The sequence below is a fragment of the Cololabis saira genome, chromosome 24, assembly GCF_033807715.1.
Source record: "Cololabis saira isolate AMF1-May2022 chromosome 24, fColSai1.1, whole genome shotgun sequence".
Lineage (NCBI taxonomy): Eukaryota > Metazoa > Chordata > Actinopteri > Beloniformes > Belonidae > Cololabis > Cololabis saira.
Genome location: NC_084610.1, coordinates 17,242,921 through 17,263,916, shown reverse-complemented (window position 1 = coordinate 17,263,916; position 20,996 = coordinate 17,242,921). Strand labels below are relative to the sequence as shown.

At 44.2% G+C, this 20,996-nt stretch overlaps 1 protein-coding gene across 1 annotated transcript in view; it reads left to right on the top strand.

Annotated features, from left to right (window-relative positions):
* The window catches only part of LOC133425074 (collagen alpha-1(XXVIII) chain-like), a 73,291-nt gene that overhangs the window by 44,126 nt on the left and 8,169 nt on the right, over nt 1-20,996 (top strand). Inside the window, exons 18-31 of the mRNA XM_061715740.1 lie at nt 2,688-2,756; nt 2,868-2,939; nt 4,239-4,307; nt 4,403-4,474; nt 4,609-4,677; nt 6,551-6,619; nt 7,085-7,153; nt 10,326-10,394; nt 15,673-15,741; nt 18,558-18,626; nt 18,785-18,853; nt 18,946-19,026; nt 20,655-20,690; nt 20,788-20,824. Of these exons, the coding sequence (XP_061571724.1) occupies nt 2,688-2,756; nt 2,868-2,939; nt 4,239-4,307; nt 4,403-4,474; nt 4,609-4,677; nt 6,551-6,619; nt 7,085-7,153; nt 10,326-10,394; nt 15,673-15,741; nt 18,558-18,626; nt 18,785-18,853; nt 18,946-19,026; nt 20,655-20,690; nt 20,788-20,824 (919 nt within the window). The remainder of the gene's footprint in view (nt 1-2,687; nt 2,757-2,867; nt 2,940-4,238; nt 4,308-4,402; nt 4,475-4,608; nt 4,678-6,550; nt 6,620-7,084; nt 7,154-10,325; nt 10,395-15,672; nt 15,742-18,557; nt 18,627-18,784; nt 18,854-18,945; nt 19,027-20,654; nt 20,691-20,787; nt 20,825-20,996) is intronic.

Below are 20,996 nucleotides of genomic sequence, written 5' to 3'. Positions count from 1 at the left end.
TTCACTGCCACAAACTTTAACATTAAACATGTCATCTGAGCCTTATAGGATCTGAAATGTTAAGCTATGTTTCAATTCCCCTGATCATGGTAAGATGTTACCCTGGGGCTAATCTGTTAACTTGTTTGGAAACTGCCCCATAATACTCTCCAGGTGGTCAGCTACAGATGCTTCCCAATATATTTCATCATTTGCATTGTGTTTACACAACTCCCACAACCTCTCTTTTCATGGAGGTCATCGTTCTTGCTGGTAATCAGTTCCCCACGTGCCTTTGATTCGCTGCACCTGACTGCTAATGACCCTCAGAAAGTGTGAACTTGGCCTCTCACACACTTTTGCTTTGATCTCGATAAATAAATGATAACACGGTGCGATGCGTCATGTGCAGTTCATCTCATTTAAGAGTTTAACTACCAGCTCAGAATATCTGTTTCCAACTGAGAGCACATCTTTACAGTATTTTCAAAAGTAATTCCCAGCAGGGGGGTTTAAACAAACGTCCCCCAGTTGAGAAAATGCAGGAAACAAAGACTATTCATGAACGCTTCACACTAAGCCACTTCGTTAAGGCCAAAGGACCCCTTCGTACTTGGCAGGCCAGCCAGCAATAAGTTGTGATCAGAGGTTTTTGGAGCTTTTATTTTTCATCTGCCACCTTTTTTAGTTTCCCTTTATCGTGTGCATAAGCGGGGTGTGAAGAGATATCTCTTTAGCCCAAGTAAGTCTCTGCTAAGCCTTTAATTATATAATAAATGCAAAGAGTTGCTGTACAACTGTCAGGCACCGAGTAGGCCACTTCCTTTTTATTTTTGTCTGCATAAAAACCTAAAGCATATATATATATATATATATATATATATATATATATATATATATATATATATATATATATATATATATATATATATATATATATATATATATATTTAAGAGTCTTTGAGATCTTTTAAAAGTGCTTTATAAATAAAATTGATTATTATTATATGCATTTTTAATATATCATATATATCATATATATTTAATATATCATATGTATGTATTTATTTTATTAATATATATATATATATATATATATATATATATTTTTTTTTTTTTTTTTTTTAATTAAATGTGAAGGGGAGTGGTGTCGGGGTGGGGGTCAGGGGTGACATCCGCTGCTAGTTAGGCCCTCCAGAAAAACGCGATTACGTGATTGCATAATTCATTGCATAATCAGCCAAATGGCGCAGATTACGCGGGGATAGATTTATTCCTAAAAGGCCGCATATTTCCCGCGATAATTGCATATGTCCACGCTAAATATGCGATTATGCGGGGATTATGCGGGGCTCGCTTGATTTCACAATAGCCACACATTTTCGCATAAAGTTTGGAAAAGGGGGAAGTGTTGTGAGTGACATGTCGGGACGCCCGGTCGCGACGTGCGGGACCCGCCCGGGGACCTCCGCACCCCTCGCAGAAGCCGCCACCTCCCCAAACAGCAGCTCTCACCCGCGGGGGTGAGAGGTACAGGGCGTGCCGTCTCCGCCGAGCCCCCAGCTTGCGCGGTGGGCGCGGCTGCCGGTGGACTCAGGATCCGCGCTGACCGCGTACCACTGCGCACGCTGCGCCCGCTGCGCACGCTCCCATCCACTTGGGGACCTTGGCGGCGGACGCGTGGGGTGACGAAGCTCTGGCTCGTCTCCTCGCCGCGCCGGTGCGCCCGGCAATCACCCGAGCACCGAGCCGTGGGCTGGAGGGGAGAGACCAGGCGGGGACCGGACTCCGGGCCGCCTCCGCCCCTCTCCTCTCCACCTGCGCTCTCCTTTTTTTTTTTCGTCTACGACCTCAGATCAGACGAGACAGCCCGCTGAATTTAAACATATTACTAAGCGGAGGACAAGAAACTAACAAGGATTCCCTCAGTACAATCAGCATTCTTTTAATCTGTGTTCTTATGTATTGAGTGTTGTATGTTTTTATCATGGACCTCAAGTCTGACTAATAGCCTAAACGATGATGATGATGATGATGATGATGATGATGAGTAGCGGCGAGCGAAGAGGGAAGAGCTCAGCGCCGAATCCGCAACTTCCTGCATATTTTGCATATTTTGCAACTTTCCGCATATTCCGCAACTTCCAGCATATTCTGCAATTTCACCGCATAAAAGCACATAAAAAACCTGCACATTTAATCGCATAATCAATGATTTTAGCCCGCATAATCAATTATTTTAGCCCGCAGAATCAAGGATTTTTGCACGCGTTTTTCTGGAGGGTCTAGCTAGTCTAAGATGCGAAAAACACATGGAAACGTACGACGAGCGCATAAGCCTTGGAGATCTGTATGAGAAAAAACAAACAGACACGAAAACAGTCAGAGGCACAAACAGCAGCCATTTCACGTCCCTGAGACTGAGTCAAAGCTACTGCTACTACTGCGATTAACTGTCCCCCAAAACTGTGGAGTGAGTATGTAGGTGAGTGAGCAGGTGTGTATGTCTGTGTAACTGTGTGTGTGTAAAGTCAGAACAATGTTCTACCTGAACTGTAACTATAGTGGAGGAGAGAGAGCTCTCAGGAGTAGGCCACTTCCTGAGTTCGTACTTTTTCCACTGTCTTGTGGGCTTTGGTAGATATTAGCAATAGTGGTATGAGATCAATGATGCGTCCCAACATTGACCCTGACCTCGTCTCCCTCAGGGAGACCAAGGGTTGCCAGGTGAAGTCGGAGCGCCAGGAGAAAGAGGAGCTGGTGATCCGGGATCTAAGGTGTGTCCAAGCTCCACGACAAAAACACTCACCAGTATCAACATCTATGTTTAGATAGAGTCAAAGTTTTTAAGTTTATACACCGACATACGTCTGTATACCTGTCTGCAGGGCGAGCCAGGATCGACAGGAATTTCGGGTTTGCCAGGGCTGCCGGGTGACGACGGAGCTCCGGGACAAAAGGTAGTTTGGAGACGGCCTCCATAATGTCCATCCATCCATCCATTTCCCACCGCTTATCCGGAACCGGGTCGCAGGGGCAGCAGTCTCAGCAGACATACCCAGACTTCCTTCACCCCAGACACTTCCTCCAGCTCTTCCTCCAGCTCTTCTGAGTGGAATCCGAGACGTTCACAGGCCAGCCGAGAGACAGTCTCTCCAGCGTGTCCTGGGTCTTCCCCGGGGTCTCCTCTCGGAGGGACATATCTGGAACACCTCCCTAGGGAGGCGTCCAGGAAGATCCGATAGAGATACCCAAGCCACCTCAGCTGACTCCTCTCAATGTGAAGGAGCAGCGGCTCCGAGCTCCTCCAGAATGACTGAGCTTCTCATCTCTAAGGGTCGTGGGGGCAGCAGTCTCAACAGAGATGCCCAGACTTCCTTCACCCCAGACACTTCCTCCAGCTCTTCCTCCAGCTCTTCCAGGGGAGTCCGAGGCGTTCCCAGGCCAGCCGAGAGACATAGTCTCTCCAGCGTGTCCTGGGTCTTCCCCGGGGTCTCCTCCCGGTGGGACATGCCTGGGACACCTCCCTAGGGAGGAGGGACATGCCTGGAACACCTCCCTAGGGAGGAGGGACATGTCTGGAACACCTCCCTAGGGAGGCGTCCAGGAGGATCCGATACAGATGCCCAAGCCACCTCAGCTGACTCCTCTCAATGTGAAGGATCATCGACTCCGAGCTCCTCCTGGGTGACCGAACTCCTCACCCTATCTCTAAGGGAGCGTCCAGCCACCCTGCGGAGGAAACTCATCTCGGCCACTTGTATCCGCGATCTTATCCTTTCAGTCACTACCCAAAGTTCATGACCATAGGTGAGGGTAGATGCGTAGATTGACCGGTAAATCAAGAGCTTCTTCCTTTCGACTCAGCTCCTTCTTCACCACGACGGTCCGGTACATCGACCGCATTACTGCGGACGCTGCACCGATCCGTCTGTCAATCTCACGCTCCATCGTTCCCTCACTCGTGAACAAGACCCCGAGATACTTGAACTCCTCCACCTGAGGCAGAACTTCTCCACCCACCTGGAGAAGGCACGCCACCCTTTCCCGCAGGAGAACCATGGCCTCGGTCTTGGAGGTGCTGATTCTCATCCCTGCAGCGTCGCACTCGGCCTCAAACCGCCCCAGCACATTCTGAAGGTCCCGGTCCGACGAAGCCAACAGGACAAAATCATCCGCAAAAAGCAGATAATCCATAATGTTTGACCTTTTATGAGTAATGAAAAGAAAGTTCAGCGTGTGCATGTTTGTGCCTTCAGGGGGAGCCAGGACCCTTTGGCCTCAGGGGGTCGGAGGGGGCACCTGGGATCGGGATTCAGGGGGAAAAGGTACACTTTTTGGCTCTTTGTTTAAACTTATACACTGTAAAAAATACTGTGTGTACAATGTACTATGAAACTATATCCTGAATATGGCCTTCCAGGGTGACCAGGGCCAAAGAGGAATAAGGGGCTTGTTAGGTCCTCCTGGCATTGCTGGACCCTCAGGACCTAAGGTAACGAGGCATCATTAGCTACATCTGCACACCACCCAGACTTGTTTGAAAGTGAATGAAAGGTGAGGAATGATTGGAGAAGATATGATTTTACTTCATGATTTTAACCACTGGCTTGTGTTTGTTTAAACTAGGGAGAACCAGGGGCACAAGGACGGTTAGGTGTTCCTGGTCCACCAGGACGCTTCATCACCGGACCCAAGGTACTGGTCCTCAATACCAGCACAGTATCATCAAACTCTCGAAACTTACACCGTCTGCACATGTTCAAGTTTGACATTTAATATTTGCAAGTGATAATTTTTGTCTCAGGGCTGTCCAAAAATGCTCTTTTTCCCTTTCCATTCTAATTCCTTTGTCCAAAAAAGACCAAAAAAAGAGAGAAAAGCTTGTAAAATCACACTGGAATCAAGTATCTTGTAGCACTGGAAGCAATTATCACCTGAATGGCAGAGATGTCAGCAGTCTCAGTGTTGGCAGACACACGAGGACTGCCTTCAGCTGCTCCTCATTTGCATTTTGAATCTGTCACATCTGTGTTTGGCAAGAATCGCATCTCTGCAGCAAGGTTGCAGCAAGGTTTACAACAATGGAGAGCAATAATTTTGTGCCTTATTTATCAGTAAATGCTTAACTGCCTACCAGACTTCTACATTTCCTCTTTACTGTGTATAACAGATGAACGCAGACTCAGAAATGAAGTCAGAATCGAGTCCAGATCAATTCAACTTCATTTATATGGTGCCAAATTAACAAATGTCAAGGATAGAATTAAACCGATTCAGGATTAGTCCAGTTAAGATAAAATCCATAATAATGATTGCAAGGAAACCAGCAGACTGCACCAAAATGTTCTTTTTGGAATGGTCCTCCCGAGCAAGCACCAGGCGACTGTGGAAAGGAAAACTCCCGACATGTGTACTGTCTGACGGCATTTAGTTGGTAGGTCCATCAGGGACTGATGAAGTGGTTCAGTCTGCTTGTCCATTTCTCTGTAGATGTCTGACTTTAGTGAAGTAATGAAGCAGTTTCCTGGGATCTTGTATATCTCTGACATGCTCTGATTAAAATAACATGGTAAATGGTACTTTTATACCATGTCAGCAGTCGGTTTTAGGGAGTGTAATTGCCATATATACTCCACTTCACTCCCTCTTCTGTGATTTTGCTCCTTCTGAAACTGGCGGTATAGTTTTGCATTTCAGAAATACAGCAAATGCTACAGAAGAGTATTAGGGCCATGCAGGAGAAAATATATTTGAGAGGGGAAGATTTTTTTTTTTATTGTGCACTTTGAGAAAAAAGTCGAAATGTCGAGATTAATGTTGAAATACAATTTCAAGAATAAAGTCAAAATTTTGTGAATAAAGTCAAAATTTTGCCTTTTTTCTCAACATTTCAACTTTATGAAACGTTCAACTTCTTGAAATTGTATTTCAACATTAATCTCGACATTTCGACCCCCGAAATTGTATTTCAACATTATTCTCGACATTTCGACTTTTTTCTCGCATAATGCATATGCAATGCGCATAATGAAAAAAAAAAATCTTCCTTCTCTAAAATATTATTTTTATTTTTCTCCTGCCTGGCCCTAATACTCTTCCGTAAAATGCAGCATAACGTGAAGTTGGGTATATAAAATTGTGGGGATGCATAATAATTCTGCATCATATTTGCCCAAATTGCAAAATGATGCTGGGTGCAGGGCAAAAGGGAGATTAATGGCAGTTTTGCTGTTTGAGACATGTTCTCGTTACAAGAAATCTGCTGCAGAGACCCTTGAGTTGAATACACAGGAGTCTCGTTCCAAAAGTTCCAAAAAGGTTTTTTGCTTCCAGCACATTGACCGTGGCAGATGATCTCCTTCCTTTTATTTCTGTGTATCTATACCACAAGCAGCTGAGCATGAAACGGTAAAAGTCATCCTACGAACCTGCTCTCCAGTCGACTATTGACTATGTTCACCTCTGGTCTTACTCTGCTAAGTCCTGCCCTTAAAAGTGCATGAAGCCTCAGGGCCACAGGGACGTGTAAAAGAGTCAAAAACATTCATGCTATGAAAATGTGTTCTAGGGGGATCTTGGCCCATCTGGTCCTCCTGGTCCACTTGGGGAGACTGGCTATGGACTTCCTGGTCCAAAGGTAATTAAATATATATAAATATATAGCTCTACATACAACTACACTGACAAGACTGATTGTGGACATCTTCTCCATGACAGCATTTAACTTTTTTTGCGTTCCTCCATGCAGAAGTAGACTTGAAATCCGATTTTTAATTGAAATTAAAAGTGCGTGCAGTCGTGTCATAACTCTGCTATCGGCTAAATCTGATAACAGGAAGATTGTGTTCTTTCATCATGAAGTTCGACATCTGAAGAGAACACAGACCATGTCAGACCATGGAGTGTTGAGCACCACATACACCTTGTTTTTCTGGTCATACATCTGGTCATACTGTCACTTCCTTCCACTGTTTTGTTAGTAGTTCTTAGCATTACCGAAGCGCACACACGTTCCACTTCACGTTTGCTTTAAATATCTGAAACTCATTGATTTCTTCACATGTATGAACTATGAATATATAGCTGTTTCTGTCTGTGATAGGGCGACCGAGGTGATCCAGGCCCGCCGGGGCCATTCGGCCCAAAAGGAGAGGGTTATCCCGGGCCTATGGTGAGGGACTGATTTAGACACACACACATGCCCATCTTTCTATTCATGAATCTGTAAATCAATAACATCCAACTATAGGTTACATGGAGCTATTCATCATATGTCTTGTCAGAAATCTATAAGTGAGAAATGTTCTAGCCAAGGTTCTGGAAGCTATACACACATGGTCAGTATATTTTCTGTTGCTCAGACCAAAGACAGACCAAAAAATAATTCATCTTTAGTGCTACATGAATTCATCTGGATTCACTTTTTCAGGAATGCCTATAGCACAAGCATACAAGCAGTATGCAGTATGCCCTGTATTCGGGCACTGACCGGCACTGTGGCAGCCTTCCGGTATGGTGGCCCTTCGCATCATGAGATTAAAATATGAAGATGGACTGGTTTCTTGTCCTCTGGATATCTTCACTGAAGTAATACTACACATTGGCAAATCAAGAGCGGATAGGTACCAGCAAGCCAACCTGAACTTGGCTTCGGTGATCACTGAGGCAAAAACTGTGGGAAGGGTAGCCTATGGAGGTCCAAGAAGATTGAGACCCCCACACCCCCCAGAGCTCCATAAGGCTCTGGATGCTGTGAGGCTGTCTTGGTTGAACCACCTCTATAACATTGTGTGGACATTGGGGACAGTGCCTCTGCAGACTAAGGCAGTGGTCCCCCTCTTTAAGAAAGGGTTGCTGAGGGATCACGCTCCTTATAGTGCTTTTACACTAGTACCTACTCATCCCAACTTGACCCGCCACGCCTTGACTCGACTCGCCTTGCCCTCGTTTCTTTTCAATATCCAGATCAGAAGTAGGCGGGTTGGAGCAAAGCTGCTGTGACGTATTTGATTGTGCGACACAAACGAAGAAGTAAAAGTGCCAAAGACGGAGAACATGGATGAGTTGATATATCTGCTCCTTGTTTTGTTTATTTGATATAAATGTAAAACAACCATATTGTTCTACGAAAAAAATGAACAAGAAGCTGCGAGTCGCTCTTGAAATGACCTCACATCCTAACTCAGACATCTGATTGGCCAACCTCCCGACCAATCGGTGGCGTGTAGTGTGATGCCACTTAAAACCTCGGCAGAGTGGATACAGAAAAATGATCTACTCGGCACGGCTCGACCCGTAGTGGAAAGGCGCCAAACCGAGGCGAGTCGAGTCAGGCTGAGTAGATACTAGTGGAAAAGCGCCATTAGTCTCCCTGGTAAGGTCTACTCAGGTGTACTCCATTGGATAGTCAAACCTCGGATTCAAGAGGAGCATTACGGTTTTTGTCCTTGCCGTGGAACGGTGGACCACGCTCAGAATAATCCCAGAGAGGGCATCAGAGTTCGTCCAAGAGTCTACATGTGGTTTGTGGACCTGCAAAAGGCAATCAACCATGTCCCTTTGGGGCACTACGGTAATTTGGGGTACCAGACCCCTTATATGCGCTGTCCGGTCCATGTACATTTGGTGTCAGAGCTCGGTCTGCATTGCAGGCAGTGAGTCAGATTTGTTTCTAAAGAAGGATGGGCTCCACCAAGGCCTTTGTCACCGATTCTGTTCGTTACTTTTATGGAGAGAATTTCTAGGCACAGCTGGAGAGTGGAGGCCGTCTGGTTTGGTGACCTCAGGATTGGGTCTGCTTTCTGCAGATTATGTGTCTTGATGTTCATCAAGCCATGACCTTCAACTCTCACTGGATAATTCACATCCAAAGCTGAAACTGAAGGCGAGGATGCAGCAGCTATAGGAAGAGAATGAGCATCTCTTATCCAAGACCATGGTCCTCAGCCAGAAAAGTTTGGAGTGTCCTCTCCAGGTCAGGGATCAGATCCTGCCCCAAGTGGAGGAGTTGAAGTATCTCAGGGTCTTGTTCATGCGTGAGGGAAGAATAGGGCCGGAAAAAAATAACATGCGGCATCAGCAGTGATGCAGGCGCTGCACCGATCTGTTGGGAGGAAGGTGTCTGGGCTCCCCCTTAGAGCCAGGATGAGAAGCCTATGGCACTTTTCCACTAACACCTACTCGGCTCTACTCATCTCAGCTCGGCTCGACTCAACTTAGCCTGGTTTCTTTTCCATAACAATACAGCACCTGGAGCAGAAGTAGGAGGGTTGGAGCGAAGCTGCTGTGACGTATTTGATTGTGTGATCTGGGGTAGGTGGCTCAGTTGGTAGAGCGTTCGCCCATGAACCTGAAGGTCAGTTATTCGAACCCTAGTTCCTCCTGTGTCCACCAAAGTGTCCTTGGGCAAGACACTGAATCCCCCAGTTGCTCCCGGTTGTCAGGCCAGTGCCGTTGTATGGCAACTCCGCCGACAACCGGTGTGTGAATGTGTGCGTGTGTGGGTGAATGTCTACAGTGTAAAGCGCTTTGGGGCTGTAGGAGTACAGCTGGAAAGCGCTATATAAGTGTAAGCCATTTACCATTTAAACGAAGAAGACCACAACACTAAAGATGTAGAACCTGGAGGAGATGATATATGTGCTGCTGGGTCTGTGGCTTCTGTTCGATATCAGTGAGAGAGAGAAGAGTGAGAGAAGCTTCAAGCGGCAGCACTTTTAAATTTTTTTTTGTTTGTCTCGGCGCTGCTGAAAAGTCAGCTGGAGCCGCGAGCAGCTATGAAGTGACAGAACTCCTGGTGGATCTTGTCGTTCCTTATCGCCCGTCTAGGTCCCTTTTTAATTCTCTCCTCAGCCACCAGGTTTATGAACATCTGCACCTCAGAGTTGGATCACCAAACACACTTTTGCTGCTATTGCCTGTCCAATAAAATGAACAAGAAGCCGCCGTCAGAGTTGGTCTTTCGCTGATTTCCTCCTCCTGACTCAGACGTCTGACTCCAACCCCCCGACCAATCGGTGGCCTGTAGTGTGATGATGATGTCAGATGCAGCCCAACTCAGCCGCTTAGAACCTCGGCAGAGTAGTTACAGAAAAATATCTACTCGGCACGTTAGACCCCTAGTGGGAAAGAACCAAACCGAGGCGAGGCCAGTCGAGCCGGACTGAGTAGGTACTAGTAGAAAAGGGCCATTAGTCTCACTGGGAGGTTTTACACTGAGGTACACTTTCTTTTGCGGTGGGGTCACAGAGTATACTGGGAGGTGGGGTGTTCTCAATAAAACAAAGTATGAATCTGCTGTATCTCTGGAAGTTCATTCTAACTTTTTGCCCCGTGTTGTTTAGGGCCCACCTGGTCTGCCCGGGCTTTCAGGAGAACCTGGGCCAGAAGGACTGGGTTTCCCAGGACCAAAGGTGAGCGTGTGGATCAGTAAGTTAAAGCTGTGAGTGCTTGCTGGTTTCAATAAAGGGGCTTTAGATAGATAGTTCCACCCTGGAACCCATTCATATTTCTGTCTTACACTGTACAAGAACTCCAAATCAAACTACAACCCAAGGACGAGTGTACTTGCAGTGTGCCCTGAACCGCAGTTAAAACAGAACCTGGATATTGAAGGGGAAGCTGCTTCTTGTTATGTCCTACTTCCCTGAGCTGTACATTATACGTTTAAAGATAAACAGTGACATAAAGAGGAGATTTAAATAGCGGAAGAACAATGAATTTATTTCTTCTGAGTGATCTACTCTGCCCAGCTGGTCTTCAGCAGGAGGTTCCCCCCTTATGATCCAGGTCCTGGTCCACGTTTCTTCCCTCCTAAAGGGGAGTTTTCCTTGCCACGTTTGTTTAAGGTTTTTCTCCAGGTTTTTTTTTTACCTGCCACTGTTTATGTTATGTTTATGTAATAATTGCCCGGGGGTAAATGTTCTGGGTCTCTGGAAAGATCCTAGATACAACTTCTGTTGTAATAGATGCTTTATAAATAAAATTGAATTGAATTGAATCAGCTGCTCTTGCTTGGTGGGAGGGACCGCAGGATTTCTATTGTAGAAACCATCTGTGTTACATTCAGATACATTTCTTTGGGTCACTTGAAACATAACTCCATTAATGAGCCTTAAAATATGATCATCCTACATCCTACATCCTCTGAGCCTCCTGGAAAAGCTGGACATGTAACAAGTGAAATGTAAGCTTTTCTGACAAGGAAACACGTGATGCTTTGAGACAGCGCCTACAGATAATGTTTGTATACTTGAAACATGTTTAGCAACAATTGCTTTTGTTTACATGAGTGATAAGTGTAAACCTTTCGTAGAACAGTTGCTTACAGTGACATGCAGATTTTTTTATTTTTCTACAGCATTCTTTATTGCAGAATACCATTGCAGACAAAGCCTTTGGTTTCCATACATGTGCTTCCTGTTTAAAAGCCCTGAAATACTTTTATGATGCTAATCAAGTCAGGGCTTTGAACGAGACATTCCATACGCCTTACATTTTTTGTGTTTTTTTTCTTTCTTTCCTTCTTTTTTGAGACAGATACTGTAGTCTTTGGTGCATCATATCTGTGCGCTGTTTCAAAGAAATCCAGATATATAGATATTTTGAAAAAGTCTAGATGAAACAACAAACACCTGTTCACTTTACAACTAATTGAGTTATTTGGCACAAGTTTGGTGGCATGGCTGGGCCTTTAAAGAACATATTAACTTTCTCTACTCAGTAAAAGGTCTCATACTGAGTCCATATTTAGAGTTGTCTCCTAAAGACTTTGAATAGCTTATCATTTAGAATATATCTTCTTTTTTAAATCTGAGAATCTGGCAAACTCTCTCAAATGTGGCTTTAAAACTTCATAGTGCAAAGAACAATCCTGATGTGAAGATGATCCACTATCCTCCCTGGGCCGAAGCTCAACCGAAGTGGACTGAGGGAGAGTGGAAAAGGTCCTGCAGTTTGACGGCTTAAAATTCAAAATAATTTTGCAAAAAGTTATATTAAGGTTTTATAGCAACATTTTCTCCATTTTCAGGGAAGGCCTTTCAACTTTCAGCAAGACAATGCTGTCCCATTTCTTTGGTTTATTTAGCTGTATTGCTGCTTTCAAATTCAAAATGATTTCTGAAGATGTTTATGGGTTTGGGTTATGAGATTTGTATTTCAACAGCCACTTTCCCACTAAAGATCCAACGCCGGGTACGTCCATGCCCTTTCCCACTGTTACTTCTGGTGCTGCACTTTTCTTACAGGCCGAGCAGAGCTGGATGGGATGTGAGGTGGTGTCGAGGTTCAAGGAGGGTTTTAGGTTGAAAGTAGAGGAAGGCATCTCTCCGGCTTATTTAATGGCTCTTCTTATTAACTATGTTCATGACAGGCATGCTTTGTTTACAATTGTCATCAACACTTGTCACAGATACATTGAATTTAGTTTGCAGGAAGATCCTTCAGAGTGTCATGGCAAGGACGAGTGTCGAGATCGCATGAGCTGGCAACAGGGGTGCCACAGGGATCGGTGCTTGGCCCTCTTCTCTTTTCACTATACACCACTTCGCTAGGTGAAATCATCAGCGCTCATGGCTTCTCCTACCACTGCTATGCCGATGACACCCAGCTCTTCCTTTCCTTCCCACCTGGTGACACGGCCGTCTCAATGCGAATATCGGCCTGTCTTTCTGATATCTGCATGGATGAAGGACCGTCAACTTCAGCTAAATCTGTCCAAGACTGAGTTTATTGTTTGTCCAGCTAGTCATTCCATACCTCCTCAGATTAGATTAGATTAGATTCAACTTTATTATCATTGCACATGTTAAGGTACAGGGCAACGGAATGCAGTTAGCATCTAACCGGAAGTGCTTGTGCAGTGAAATAAACACAGTGTACAGCATATACACATATATACACATATATAAAAGTATGTATGTACACAGTGCAGATTAATAATTACTGTTATAAGGTGCAGTTCATACATGAATAGGTGATAATATATATTATAAACAGATTATAAACAGATGAGATGTCATTATATGATTTACAGCAGATTTGAGTTGCAGTATGTACATGGGTGATTGCAGCATTCCCAGTGTGGAAGTATTTACAGTAGTGCGAGGAGGTTGTTGGTAAAAAAAAAGTCCAGTGCAATTATATTATGTACAGATGTGCAGAATAGTGCAAAGAGTTAGTGGGTACTAGCCCCGTTCACTTCTGGGGGGATGGAGGGGTGGGGGTTTGGGGGGGGGGCAGAGTTCAGCAGGGAGACAGCTGTGGGGAAGAAGCTGTTCCCTTCGTGTGCGGACACTTCTGTAGTGCCTCCCAGAGGGCAGGAGGGCAAACGCTTCCTGTCGATAGTGTTCATGGCAGGAAGTGAAGCTCCAGCGATGCGCTGGGCGGTTTTCACCACCCTCTGCAGTGCCTTCCGGTCAGCGCTAGAGCATTTCCCGTCCCACACTGTGATACAGCTGGTAAGGATGCTCTCGATGGTGCAGCGGTAGAAGTTAACCAGCATGTCTGGAGAGAGGTGGTGTTTCCTCAGAGTCCTCAAGAAGAAGAGGCGCTGGTGAGCCTTCTTGCAGCTGGATTCCACCACACTTCTGCCCCACGTCTTCTGCTAGGAATCTTGGTGTCATATTAGACAGCCGGCTGTCCTTTAAGGACCATGATGCTTCGGTTTCCCGGTCTTGCCGTTTCGCTCTCTACAACATCAGGAAAATCAGACCCTACCTAACAGAACATAGGACACAGCTCTTGGTTCAGGCTCTGGTCATGTCACGTATTGACTACTGTATTTCCTTGTTGGTCAGCCTTCCTACATGCCCAGTTAAACCTCTGCAGATGATCCAGAATGCAGCACCACGTCTGGTTTTCAATCAACCCAAGAGAGCTCATGTCAGTCTGCTGCTAATCTCTCTGCACTGGCTTCCAGTTGCAGCAACAAGTTCAAAACTCTGTCCGATCTGCAGGTCTGTACCTACTTTTAAGAGCAACCTAAAGACTCAGCTCTTTAAAGGTATAGTCTGTGATCGTATTCAAAAACATTTATTGTTATACTGGGTGAAATGGTCCTTCCATCCTGAGAGTAGCCACTGAATAATGTGTTCAGAAAAAGGAAAGAAATACATCCGACCTCTCTGACAGCTTTAATCCTGTAAAAACTCTGACTAATCCGTCTTTTGCGCTTCGAATGGCACGGATTGGTCAGAGGACCAAAGGATTGGCAGGGGGGAAAGAACCAATCAGATGCCTTCATTTTAAGTCCCGCCCACACACCCCTCTGTCCCATGCGCACACTCTGCTTCCAGCCCCCCGTCGGGTCGTCCTCGGCTCAGAGTGTCTCAGTGTAACCGCCCCAGTATAGGGGTCCGTGGGGATGGAGGCGTCTCCATCCCGGCGAGGACGGAGAGCGCCGGTGCGGCTGGTGGTGCGCTGCGCTGCCGTGCAGGCTCTGTTGCCACGGCTAAGCCGCAGGGTACGCCGTAGCCTACGGAGTAGGGTACGCGGCGACGGCCACCATTCTGCGTTGGTGTAACGCGGAACCATAAATCAGCCTTTAGTGTGTGCTCTGTGTGCTGTTCTGAACTTCTCTGTTTTGCTCATTTTGCTGGGACGTCGGGTCCCTCTGCCGAGACACAACTTTTGCGGTATGCGTTCATTGTTGTGTCTAAAAATGATGCACAGTGCCCACCCAATCAGAAACGGTACATATATTCTGTGATATTTTTTTATATTTATAAAAAAATAAAATTATAAAAAAATAAAGGATCCCCATAACTTTGATTGGGTGGGCAGGACGCATGTTTGGGTGGGCACAGCCCACCCCTGCCCCCCCCCCCCCCCCCCCCCCCCTAAAACCGCCTCGCTTACAGGTGAATGAGACATTGAGTAGTTTTGTTGAAAATGTGCTGTCTAAAATGTCCTGGAAAACTCGACTCCTGCAAATGCGCGTTCCCCAAAGTTTGTGGGGGCGTGGCTTTGGACAGAGCGCTGACGAGAGGGGGAGGAGGGGGTGGGGCTTAGAGGAGGGGCCACTTTCAAATCTTGCTAGCTCTCCAAAATCAAGGACTATACCTTTAAGGAGCACTTCGGCATCTAGTAGATACATGCACTTATGACAAGATTGTGTCTTCTTAGACGTAGCTTTCTTAGATAGATATATATATATATATATATATATATATATATATATATATATATATATATATATATATATATATATATATATATATTCTAGCACTGGCATGACAGCACCTGTGTCCAACTGGACTCTCAGCAGTCTGACCAGCACTTAGCCAGCTGTACCCTACAGTATGTGATTTTGTGCTTGTGTTGATCTCTCAGATGTAAGTTGCTTTGGATAAAAGCATATGCTAAATGACAGTAATAGTAGTAGTAGTAGTTCTAGAATCTAGATTAACTCCAGTTACCTTTCACACCATCTCTCTCAGCGTTTACCTCCTCACTCACTTTGCCCTGCTTGTGCCTGTAGTGACGAGCATGGCGTCCAGTAAAATGAATTGCTAGAAGACGACAAACTTGACAACAGAAGATCATTTTAAAGTATTTTTGGGGTTTATTCTTCTTCTTTTAAGAAGCAAATTGAAATAAAAATAATTCTTCACTCGGTGCAGAAGTCAGTTTTCCTGCTAGATTGTAAGCTGCACTAGTTCTCATATATGTGTGTTTCTAACTTTGCAGGGAGACGTTGGATTCAGAGGGTTGCCAGGTTTACCAGGACCTCCAGGCGAAGGTCTCCAAGGACCACCGGTAAATTTATTACCTTTATTTGTATAAACATATATATACTTTTGATTTTGAATCCATTTCAACTCCACAAGCTTTGTGCTCCAATCCTGCAAGCATGGGTCAATGTTATCATCCTGAGGTCTTTCGTTTAGCCTAGCATAGAAGTTCATGACTGAGTCATATTTTCCGAGGAATAAAAGGTGAGAAAAAAAACACCACTTCACATGTGCAAACATGTCCAACACAAGAGGCTGGAATTCAAAGGCGGCCAGTTCATTTGTCTGGGGGGGTTATTCCGATTTCCCCCACAGCACTCTAACACCAGGGCGCAGAGTGTGAATCTCCACAGACATATGTGTGTGATGGGACGCACAGATCCAGAGTCCCAGCAGGCCTCAGGCCAGCGTGTTTACAGCCTAGAGCATTTCCACCGTCGGAAACCTGAAGTAAAGCTATCTGATGGGTGAAAACAGGAGGATGAGCATCACACCTGCAGCTGCCAAAAGACTGATGTTGCCCATCCCAGAGTCGGTGTTTAATGAACAAACTTGAAAGAAACTTGAATAATGTGTTTCATATTCATCACACATCCGATTCGAGTCACGTCATTGATTAAACATGTGCGATACAGCTGCCCTGTGTGGCTGCAACATGTGTTCTGACTATATTTGGAACAAGATGACCTTATTCTCGCTTCCTGAAGCCAAGACACATGAAACCAGTTACATTTATGGATCCAAGGAATCAATGCACCAGAGCAGTTCTTTTTTTCTTTTTTTTTTTGGCTGCATATATTAATGGTTAATAACTAGTTGGTAAAAACCTTAATAATATTATATATATATATATATATATATATATATATATATATATATATATATATTTTTTATTTTTTTTTTTTAATTAAATGTGAAGGGGGGGTGGTGACATCCACTTTTAGTCTAAAACGTGAAAAACACAGGGAAACGCACAACAAGCACACAAGCCTTCGAGATCTGTAAGAGAAAAAACAAACAGACACGAGAACAGGCAGAGACACAAACAGCAACCATTTCAGGTCCCTGAGGCTGAATCAAAGCTAGGCTACTGCGATTATCTGTCCCACAAAACTGTGCAGTGAGTAGCCAAACGAGAGCCAAACTCTGACCAGTTCAATGTTGCAACCACAACGGTACCAAGTCCACAACTGAACCAACGATGTTTGTCGGTCCTTAGAGGGACAGGGCTGCAGAAAAGATCACCTGTCTAGCAATGGTTAGGCAGGTGCTGTAATTACACAGCGAAACACTTTGAAGCAGCAAAGGTACTTAAGATACATGAGTGGTTGCTACGTAGAAACACAAGTCAAGCTATCAAGTATTAAAGGGAAAGTTTCGTTTTTTACAACCTGGACCTTATTTCTGGCATTTTTTATGGTCGTATACTCACCCAGAAAAGTTTGGTGTCATTTGGAGTCCTTTGGAAGATATTAGGGGTTTTGTGCGAGCCGCTTATCCATATAATGGTAGCGAATGGGGGCACAGCGGGACACAGACGATGCAGCGTCTAAATAACACATTATTCCCGCGAAACTCGTTAATTTCTTTTATGAATCACTAGATCTGCTTCTGGCTATCTTCCAGGACCTGTTGTCTACATCCGTGGCTGTGTGTGTAACAAATAAATCCGTTTGTAAACAAGACCTCTGACCTGCATGACGTCATCTCTGTGCGCGCATCCCAGACACAGTTCCGTGTACAGCTGGAGTTCGCTACTGTTAGTTTACTGTTAGTTATTTGAAACATGTCTGAATATTTGTCAAATCCTGAGGTTGTGGACGACGACTTTGAATATGATGGACGTCCTTACCGTTTTCTAGTCTAAGTTACCGTTTTAAGTCTAGCTGTACCTGTCCAGGATGCGCGCACAGAGATGACGTCATGCAGGTCAGAGGTCTTGTTTACAAACTGATTTCCTTGTTGTTAGTGAGTTATAATGTGTTTAACTGAATAAAAACCTGGGGACTAAGATTTAGCAAGAGTGGGAAAAAGAAATGAACGAGTTTTGCGGCAATAATGTGTTATTAAGACGCTGCATCGTCTGTGTCCCGCTGTGCCCCCATTCGCTACCATTATATTGATAAGCGGCTCGCACAAAACTCCTAATATCTTCCGAAGGACTCCAAATGACACCAAACTTTTCTGGGTGAGTATACGACCATAAAAAATGCCAGAAATAAGGTCAAGGTTGTAAAAAACGAAACTTTCCCTTTAAGGCCTAAATTGGTCAATAGTACAAAGTGAGAAACTATGTTGATTTTATTTGGTGAGATTTGTTACTAGTGTACACCCTTTTTTTATTAAAAACAATCACAATTCACCAGCTTCCAAGTTTACCAAGTTAAGACATTGATTCATACGAAGTAAAAACTAAGAATTCTCTCTGATACGTCTTGATCACCAGGACATTTCATATTCAAGTGTGGACATTTTAGGAAGTCTTCACACTTCAAATTTCTCTCACTTATAAATTCTGACCAACCATGCAATTGTTCACAAAGTTCTGCCCAGATGTGTAGACAGCAACCCGGGAGAACTCCCAACCATAACCCAGATTGCATTCCTTTCCTTTACTAAGAGTTGCCTCATTCAGGTAAACCCAGGAGGTTGTTTCCTACACACGGCCTCTTTAGAATAATCTTGAACTTAGTTTGTAGACAACGGTCCTGCAGCAGATCAAGCAGACCTGTGAGAATTGATCCACTAAAAGTGTATTTGCATCAACATCGTTGGACACGGCGTACTTCTTTACTCTTGTCTGCGTAATATTGGCCTTCACTTATTTGGCTGAATTTGCAGGGAAACTCAGGGCGACCCGGTCCACCAGGACCAAATGGGCCACAAGGACAAGGAGTTCAAGGGCCAAAAGTGAGTCGAGCATTTTATATTCATTCACATATCAATTAATGTAAACTAAGATGTTTTATTATAGTTAATCCGTTATGGGTTCAAAGACTCAACGCCAACTTGTTTGAACAAAGTATTTCTGTGTCTGACACTGTAAATGCACTCTGTGTTTGATTCAGGGTGAACAGGGGTCTCAGGGTGTAACGGGGCCAAGAGGGATACCTGGAGAGGGCTTTGCTGGATCTAAGGTCAGTTACCATGGTGACTTGAACTTTGAGTGTCGGTTCTATTTGGATTATTAATTGTCTGTTCCCTGCTGGCTTTGCTTTGTGATGTGCAGGGTGACCGAGGCTCGGCGGGGGAGAGGGGAGTCAAGGGATTCAAAGGAGAGATGGGAGACCCTGGATCCTCAGGGGAGGCTGTGAGTGACACTAATGATGCTTTTATGGGTTTCATATGTCCATTCGAAGTGATGTTCTTCACTAAAAGGCTGAAGAAAGTGAAGATGCAAAAGAAAGCAGGGAAGTGACTTCACCTCCATCCCTGTAGGGGGACCCTCCGAGCAAAAGATGCTGCTTTGTGCTGCTTTAAGCCAAATTGAGCCAACATTTATTTCTTAAGCAGTGTTACATTTTTGTAAAGTCCACAAGAGAAGGCAACTAACTAACTTAGAGCTTGTAATGTGACAGACGACAGAAAGACAGTCCTTTGGTCGTATTTGCCACTAAGTGACTTCAGACTCTCGATGTGGAAACAGTTGCCACAACGACGTGTTCCTTAACAGCTTGGTTCCCAGAACCTTTGTCTCTGCAACTGAGTGAGCTCGTGCAGAGCCGGGCCAAGGCATAAGCGAACTAAGCGGCTGCTTAGGGCCCCGTGACCACTAGGGGGCCCCCAAGAGTTAAAAAAAATAAAATAAAATAAAATATTTTTGAATGTGTGAGTGATGATTCATACATTATCATAGGTATGTTATTGTAAAAAACACAATAATTAATATTATTACATAAACAATATTATGTTAACAGACTAGAGTAGACTACTGCTGGTGCAGATTTTGCACATTTTTAATATTTTATTTTTAAACAATTTTTGTTACCTCGTTTCTGCTACCTCTGTTGATTTACATCATTATTTAAGTATTCTTTTGATTGTATTTGTTTATTCTATTTAATAATGTCTGTTTTTGTACATTTGAATTTATTTTTACACGGAGAACATATTGTTTTCCATGTTTATCTAAGTTGAGTGATTTTAATTATAGTTCTAGTTTTTGTTGTACTTTGTTGTTGCACTTAATTGTTGTTGTTCCACTTCAAATTGTTGTTGCACATTACTGTTGCAGTTTATTTAAAACCAAAAATTGACGTAAATGATTTATAAATGATCTATTTGACCTTTTATCTATTGCTTCTCTGTGTGGCCAGTAGGGGCAGTTGCTGATTTTGCAAAATATGAATTGAAAGATTTTTCTGCAAGTTTGTTAATCTGCTGTCTGCTTCCATGGTCTTAATTACTGTGGATTACTAAGTAGGCCTACAACAAAAAGTTCTTACATCTTGTTTTACAAGTGTATTTGTAATGACAGGGAAGAACATGAAATAAGTTTATAGTGGGTTTGTGAATGATCAATAATCAGTATTATTGGCAGTAATAGAGGGCCCCAAAATCACATTTTGCTTAGGGCCCCATGGAGGCTTGGGCCGGCCCTGAGCTCGTGGACCGCTCCGGCTTTCTAATAAACTTTGATTAAAAATGTAGAGATTTTCGATTTTCATTGCAAGCAATAAAACAATGTTGACAGTCAGCAAGGTAAGCAGAAAAAATGACTTAAGAGGAGGAAGATGTGAACACTGCTGCGTCTCCAGTCTGACTTTAAGTCCTGCGATTGTTTATGTACTTCGCACAAGCTACCTTCGATGTTTCGTGTAGTTTCATTCGAGAGCTTAGCAGCACGGCTACTACAAACTGTTTCAAAGTGCTTAATCACTGATGATGCTGCTGCACCGAGATGTGTCAGGGATTTGAAGTCTTGTCTCCTCATCTTAGGGCCGGCCAGGGGTCAAAGGTGAAGCAGGCCTCACTGTGAGTTGAACCCTTTCAAATTATTTTCCATTGATTGCTCTACTTTTCATGTTCTTTCTTTTTCTGTGCTGATATTGTGTTGGTGTATTCATTTCAGAGAGAGGACATCATTCTTATGATCAAAGAGATCTGCGGTAAAGTATCTCATGTTGCGTCTCAGTATTGCATTAAACAGCACAAATGTTATCTAGGAGGAGGAGATTTAGGCCCAATCCCAATACACCCCTTACTTTCTTTCACTAGCCCTCCCTCACTACCACTACCCCTAAAAAAGAAGGGACAGATTTTAGGGCACTAGAAATCTTC